The 7,500-nt window shown below is 49.3% G+C and overlaps 1 protein-coding gene across 1 annotated transcript in view; it reads right to left on the bottom strand.

The window, feature by feature from the left end:
* The window catches only part of LOC105911052 (galactose-1-phosphate uridylyltransferase), a 67,279-nt gene that overhangs the window by 6,367 nt on the left and 53,412 nt on the right, over positions 1–7,500 (bottom strand). The window contains exon 4 of the mRNA XM_031577832.2: positions 2,364–2,518. Coding sequence (XP_031433692.1) covers positions 2,364–2,518 — 155 coding nt within the window. The remainder of the gene's footprint in view (positions 1–2,363; positions 2,519–7,500) is intronic.

Here is a 7,500-nt window from a genome sequence, read left to right as displayed (position 1 = left end):
AAAAAAAAAAACATTATATACCAAACAATTAAAAAGGAACTGTACTGTGTTAACGCGTTACATGTGTGTGGGAGACCGTAAGCCCCTGCCAACAACCACTTAAATGTGACCAAATATAATATATTGCCATTCGTTATCACTGAGATAAGCACCTCCTCCCTGGAGGGGCGCCGGCCAAATGGAAGTCAATGGGAGCTCTCATACTTTTCTGCAACATTTGAGCAAGGACAGCTTCTCATTGGCGGATGAAAGTTCGATCCTGGGGCGCAAAATTTTGCGCCCTGACCAATGACATAGTTTTTTATTTCAACGCGACTGGACTATTCGTCGAATCAGAGACCTTTATCATTCCCTCACATCCCATATACATCTCACGTATCTACGAGAGCAACATAGCTAGCAGAGACTTTGATTCTGTGAGTATGCCGACTGAAAACTTTCGAATCGACGATCAGACGTCGATAAGAAGAGACTGAAAGACATGGGACCCGAACGTCCGGATTTAAAAATGCAGCAGCAGAGCATCGACCGCGGGAGGACGTACACCCGTAGCTTCTCCTCAAGCCTGTATGCTAACCGGAGCTGGTTAGCTGGTTGTTCAGTGAGTGATGCGTTTTTTTGTTTCCCCTGCCTGTTGTTCCAAAGTCCTGGGACTGAAACAATCTGGACTGCAACGGGGATGAGGGATCTAAAGCACTTTAACGATAAATGTAAGAAGCACGAATCTTGCCGCAGCCATCTAACTAACAGCCTGAAGCTAAGCCTCTTTGGAAGACTGAGTATTGCAGAGCAGTTGGACGAAGGGTACCAAATTGGCATTCGAAAACATGTAGCATCATCCAGTGTTTCTGAATCTATTCTGCTCTAAACCTCTAGTATAATCCAGTATTTCTGAATCTATTCTGCTCTAAACTACTGGTATCATTCAGTCTTTCTCACTCTATTCTGCTCTAAACCTCTACACCCTGTGTTTTTTTTTTTTTATCTACTCTGTTTTAAACTTGTACACAATGTTTCTGAATCTAGTCTACTCTAAACCTCTACTACCCAATATTTAAACCTCTGGAACCCAACCCAATGTTTCTTAAACCATTCTGCTCTAAACCTCTCATGCCCAATTTTACAGTTTGTTGAGAGTTGTTAGTGGACAGTGTTGAGCACTGTGTTTTCATGAAATAAATCTTTAGTTTTTTAATATATTCTACTCAAAATCTCTCTTGTGTTTTTGTTTTCTCATTGTGGAGTGCTATTTAAATCGCACTGCCCAACTGCGCCTATAGTCTATATATGTATAGCACTGTTTTTGCACACATATATATGATTAGCAATGTATGTCTAGCACCTTTTTTTAGCACATATATATCACTAGCACTGTTTTTAAGCACATTTATATATATATATATATATATGATAAGCACTATTTTTAGCAAATATATATATATATATATGATAAGCACTGTTTTTAAGCACATTTATATATATATATGATAAGCACTGTTTTTAAGCACATATATATGATTAGCACTGTTTTTAAGCACATTTATATATGACTAGCACTGTTTTTAAGCACATTTATATGATAAGCACTGTCTGCAAGGTCCTCAGTGCTGCTCACGGCTAGAAAGACTTCACAATCTAATCAGATCTGATGGAAGCACTTCATTCAGTGCTTATTAATCAAACACGTCATCAGTGGCCCTGCACGGGTGGATTCTGTTCACTGGAAGTATCTGTCTCTCTCCTCTGTCTCCCTTCCCTGTGTCCTCCTCTGTCTCTCTCCTCTGTCTCCCTCCTCTGTCTCCTCCTCTTATGTGTCCTCCCCTGTCTCTCTCCCGTCTCTCTCCCCTGTCTCCTCCTCTGTGTGTGACATTGACCACAACACTGCTTGGGAGTGAGAGTGTGGTGTCTCCCTGCTCCTCCTGTGCGTCTCACCTGCTCAGGTGTGAGGTCTCTCTGCTCCTCCTCTGTGTGTGTGTGTGTGTGTGTGTGTGCTCCTCCTCTCTGTGTGTGTGTGTGTGTGTGTGTGTGTGTGCTCCTCCTCTCTGTGTGTGTGTGTGTGCTCCTCCTCTCTGTGTGTGTGTGCGCTCCTCCTCCGCGTCTCACCTGCTCGGGTGTGAGGTCTCTCTGCTCCTCCTCTGTGTGTGTGGTGTGTGTGTGTGCTCCTCCTCTGTGTGTGTGTGTGTGTGTGTGTGTGCTCCTCCTCTCTGTGTGTGTGTGTGCTCCTCCTCTGTGTGTGTGGTGTGTGTGTGTGCTCCTCCTCTGTGTGTGTGTGTGTGTGTGTGTGTGCTCCTCCTCTCTGTGTGTGTGTGTGCTCCTCCTCTGTGTGTATGTGTGTGTGTGTGTGCTCCTCCTCCGCGTCTCACCTGCTCGGGTGTGAGGTCTCTCTGCTCCTGCGCCAGCATCTCGTACCCCACCATGAACTTGCGCACGGAGGCGGAGCGCAGCAGGGGCGGGTAGTAGTGGGCGTGCAGCTGCCAGTGAGACATGTCCTCCGTCAGGTGGGCACCGGTGGGGGCACCTGGGAAACAAAACAGTGTGTGTGTGTGTGAGAGTGTGTGTGTGTGTTGGGGGTAAAAACACTGCACCTGTGGGGGCACCTGGGAAACAAAAGAACCAAAAACAATTAAAGGCAAAAAAACGTCAACAAATAAAAGCAATTAAATAGGATGGCTTGTCATCGTTCTTTCCTTTGTGTGTGTGTGTGTGTGTGTGTGTGTGTGGCACACTGACGTAGCATCACTGGAACATTTCAGACACACAGAAAAATAACAAAAGACCAGCTGCGTAACAAGGTCATGTTAATGAATGCACGCTTTAAACAAAAGCACATTTAGTCGCTTAAAAGAAAGCTTCTCCTAAGCAGTGGTACAGTGAGCTCCTCTTGCTCTGGTTGAGGCCTGAGATGGTGTGTGTGGAGTGGCTCAACAGGTGTGTGTGGTGTGGTGTGTGTGTGGAGTGGCTCAACAGGTGTGTGTGGTGTGTGTGTGTGTGTGTGGTGTGTGTGTGTAGTGGCCTCAGATGAGGTGTGGAGTGGCTCAACAGGTGTGTGTGGTGTGTGTGGTGTGTGGTGTGGCTCAGCAGGTGTGTGTGTGTGGAGTGGCTCAGCAGGTGTGTGTGGTGTGTGTGTGTATGTGTGGCGGTCACAGTGGGGGGACACGGCGAGGCACCACCCCGCAGTGGCAAAGCCTCCTGGGATTTGGTTTACTGGAACCTCTTCATCACACACAGTCACACTGAGACTCTCGTGAACTAACCTCTTCATCACAGTCACACTGAGACTCTCGTGAACTAACCTCTTCATCACAGTCACACTGAGACTCTCGTGAACTAACCTCTTCATCACAGTCATACTGAGACTCTCGTGAACTAACCTCTTCATCACAGTCATACTGAGACTCTCGTGAACTAACCTCTTCATCACACACAGTCACACTGAGACTCTCGTGAACTAACCTCTTCATCACATTCACACTGAGACTCTCGTGAACTAACCTCTTCATCACACACAGTCACACTGAGACTCTCGTGAACTAACCTCTTCATCACACTGAGTCACACTGAGACTCTCGTGAACTAACCTCTTCATCACACTGAGTCACACTGAGACTCTCATGAACTAACCTCTTCATCACACTGAGTCACACTGAGACTCTCGTGAACTAACCTCTTCATCACAGTCACACTGAGACTGTCGTGAACTAACCTCTTCATCACACTGAGTCACACTGAGACTCTCGTGAACTAACTAACCTCTTCATCACAGTCACACTGAGACTCTCGTGAACTAACCTCTTCATCACAGTCACACTGAGACTCTCGTGAACTAACCTCTTCATCACAGTCACACTGAGACTCTCGTGAACTAACCTCTTCATCACACACAGTCACACTGAGACTCTCGTGAACTAACCTCTTCATCACAGTCACACTGAGACTCTCGTGAACTAACCTCTTCATCACAGTCACACTGAGACTCTCGTGAACTAACCTCTTCATCACACTGAGTCACACTGAGACTCTCGTGAACTAACCTCTTCATCACACTGAGTCACACTGAGACTCTCGTGAACTAACCTCTTCATCACACTGAGTCACACTGAGACTCTCGTGAACTAACCTCTTCATCACAGTCACACTGAGACTCTCGTGAACTAACCTCTTCATCACAGTCACACTGAGACTCTCGTGAACTAACCTCTTCGAATGTCCGCCACCATCCCACGAGGAACGAGGAAAAAAAGATCTTCACTTGAAATGGGCACTCAAATAACAGGCCTTGTGTATGGGCTCAGGCCCTTGTAGCCCAGGTGCTAATAGCTCAGGCGCTAACAGGCCAGGTGTATGAGCTCAGGCGCTAGTAGCTCAGGCGCTAGTAGCTCAGGCGCTGGACAGGCCTGGTGTATGGGCTCAGGCGCTAGTAGCTCTAGTAGCTCAGGCGCTAATAGCTCAGACGCTAGTAGCTCAGGCGCTAGTAGCTCAGGTCCTAGTAGCTCAGGCGCTAGTAGCTCAGGCGCTAGGAGCTCAGGCGCTAGTAGCTCAGGCGCTAGTAGCTCAGGCGCTAGTAGGTCAGGCCCTAGTAGCTCAGGCGCTAGTAGGTCAGGCGCTAGTGGCTCAGGCGCTAGTGGCTCAGACGCTAGTAGCTCAGGCGCTAGTAGCTCAGGTGCTGGCAGCTCAGGCGCTGGTAGCTCAGGCGCTAGTAGCTCAGGCCCTGGTAGCTCAGGCGCTAGGCGCTAGTGGCTCAGGCGCTAGTAGCTCAGGCGCTAGTGGCTCAGGCGCTAGTAGCTCAGGCGCTGGTAGCTCAGGCACTAGTAGCTCAGGCGCTAGGCGCTGGTGAACCAATGAGTTTGAAATTCCTCCTTGGTGGTGCTAGGGCATATGCAGTCATGCAGGCAAACCTTACGTGACCTTTGGCCCCTGACCTTAACAAGGCAGGGTGCACCACGGATTGATCGACAGCACAGCAACAATTTTGTTCAAATAAAAAAAATCCTGTGAGTAGGTATTCCTGTGAGTAGGTTTCCGTTTGACACAAAGGCCTACATACTAACAATGAAAGAAAACAAATCTAAGCGTTTCTTTCCCAGTATAGCATTCAGCAGCCAAACGCCCTTAGCCAAGCACTTTACAAAAGTATATTTTCTTGGCTAGGCGCAGAGGAGTACGAGCAAGCGTCCTTACCTCACAACAATAAATATTACCTGCTGACTTAGCAAGCGAACATCATATTTATGATCCCTCCGACACGTCTGTTATACACCGACACCAGACTCAACAGCCATGCAAACCCCAACCCTGACCGGGCCAAAAAGAAACGGAGAGTCAGAAACGTATTTCAGCACTCGAGGGACAAAATGGCTTTCGTGCTTTGTGACCATGACTTCCCTCATAAGCAGACACACACACACACACACACACACCACTCACCACACACACACACACACACACACACACAAACACACACACACACACACACACACACATGCTGGCTCTCTTTGGTCACGCATGTTGATTGCCCCTTTGCTAAAATGACCCTTCCGTAACAACTTCTATTATTTCATTCATGTCATAAATTACCCTTCCGCCCCCAGCCCCCCAGCCCACTGAGCTCCTGCAAGATAAGAATAAATAAGCCAAGTGTTTGGCCTCTGTCTGCGCTTAATAAAGTCGGATTTGATTACGCACACACACACACAAACACACACACACTCTTCATCACGAGCAGCGGAGAGCACACAACTCTCAGCCCACTGTTTGAGAGCACACACACACACACACACACACACACACACACACACACACACTCTCTCCATCACGAGCAGCAGAGAGTACACAACTCTCTGCCCACTCTTTGAGAGCGCACACACACACACACACACTCTCTCCATCACGAGCAGCGGAGAGCACACACAAACACACACACTCTCTCCATCACAAGCTGCCCACTCTTTGAGAGCACACACACACACACACACACTCTCATCACGAGCAGCGGAGAGCACACACACACACACACACACACAACTCTCTGCTCACTCTTTGAGAGAGCACACACGCACACACACACTCTCTCCATCACGAGCAGCGGAGAGCACACAACTCTCTGCCCACTCTTCGCCTCTCGGAGATCAAAACCCCAGACAGAGCCATGTCAGCCCAGGCCTGTCCTCTTCTCTGACACCCCTGCCCCTCAAACAGCACTGCCCCCCCCCCCCCCCCCCCGACTCTCATTATCAGTTCAGAGGCACTTCCACACCCTTGGAGTCAGCCGAGGCCGCCTCTCCAGCCGCCTGTTTTCGGGGCGCATATTAAGTTATGAAACGCCTGTGAGAACCTCTCTCTCTCTCTCTTTCTCTCTCCCTCCCTCTCTTTCTCTCTCTCTCTTTCTCTCTCTCACTCTCTCTCTCTCTTTCACCCACCCATCTCTCTCTCTCCCTCTCTCTCCCTCTCCCTCTGTGTCTCCCTCTCTCTCTCTCTCTCTCTCTTTCACCCATCTCTCTCTCTCTCTCTCTCCCTCTCTCTCTGTCTCCCTCTCTCTCCCTCTCCCTCTGTGTCTCCCTCTCTCTCTCTCTCTCTTTCACCCATCTCTCTCTCTCTCTCTCTCCCTCTCTCCCTCTCTCTCTCCTCTCTCTCTCTCTCTTCCCGCCCCTCCCCACTCCACCCCGTCTGAAACTCCCCCCCCGCTGGCTTCATCCCCGAGTAAGAAATGAAAAGAGTATCATCACACAGTATCATGAGTATCATCATGCAAGTTTAAATCACATTCATCCAGTTTCATCGCCTCAAAACATCTGTTCATTTCCTCTGCAGACTTTTTTTTTTTCCCCTTTTCTTTTTAAGTTCTTCTGTTCTAACTGAACGAGGTCGTCTTTTTTGTTCCTTTTTATTTTTTCCTTCCCGTTCCTTTTGCCCCCCCCCCTGTCTCCGTCTCCCTCTGTCTGTCTGAAGTCCACTACCGCTCATGTTTCCTGTCCCACATGTTGACTCTCCGGGATGCATGAAACTCTCCCCTCTCTCTCTCCTCCCTCTCTCTCCTCTCTCTCCTCTCCTCTCTCTCCTCCTCTCTCTCCCCCCTCTCTCCTCCCTCTCCTTTCTCTCCTCTCTCCTCCTCTCTCTCCTCTCTCCCCTCCCTCTCTCTCTCCTCTCCCCTCCCTCCTCTCCTCTCCTCTCCTCTCTCTCTCCTCTCTCTCTCCTCCCTCTCTCTCTCCTCTCCCCTCTCTCTCCTCTCCCCTCTCTCCTCTCTCTCTCCCCTCTCTCCTCCCTCTCTCCTCTCTCTCTCCTCTCTCCCATCTCTCTTCTCTCTCCGCTCTCTCTCCCTCTCTTCCCTCTCTCCTCCTCTCTCCCCCCTCTCCTCTCTCCCTCCCCCTCTCCCCTATCTCCTCTCTCTCCTCCTCTCTCTCCTCCTCTCTCTCCCCCCTCTCTCCTCCCTCTCCTTTCTCTCCTCTCTCCCTCTCTCTCTCCTCTCCCCTACCTCCTCTCCTCTCCTCTCCTCTCTCTCTCCTC

The sequence above is a fragment of the Clupea harengus genome, chromosome 12 (genome assembly GCF_900700415.2).
Source record: "Clupea harengus chromosome 12, Ch_v2.0.2, whole genome shotgun sequence".
Classification (NCBI taxonomy): Eukaryota; Metazoa; Chordata; class Actinopteri; order Clupeiformes; family Clupeidae; genus Clupea; species Clupea harengus.
This window is presented reverse-complemented; position numbering and strand designations above follow the sequence as displayed.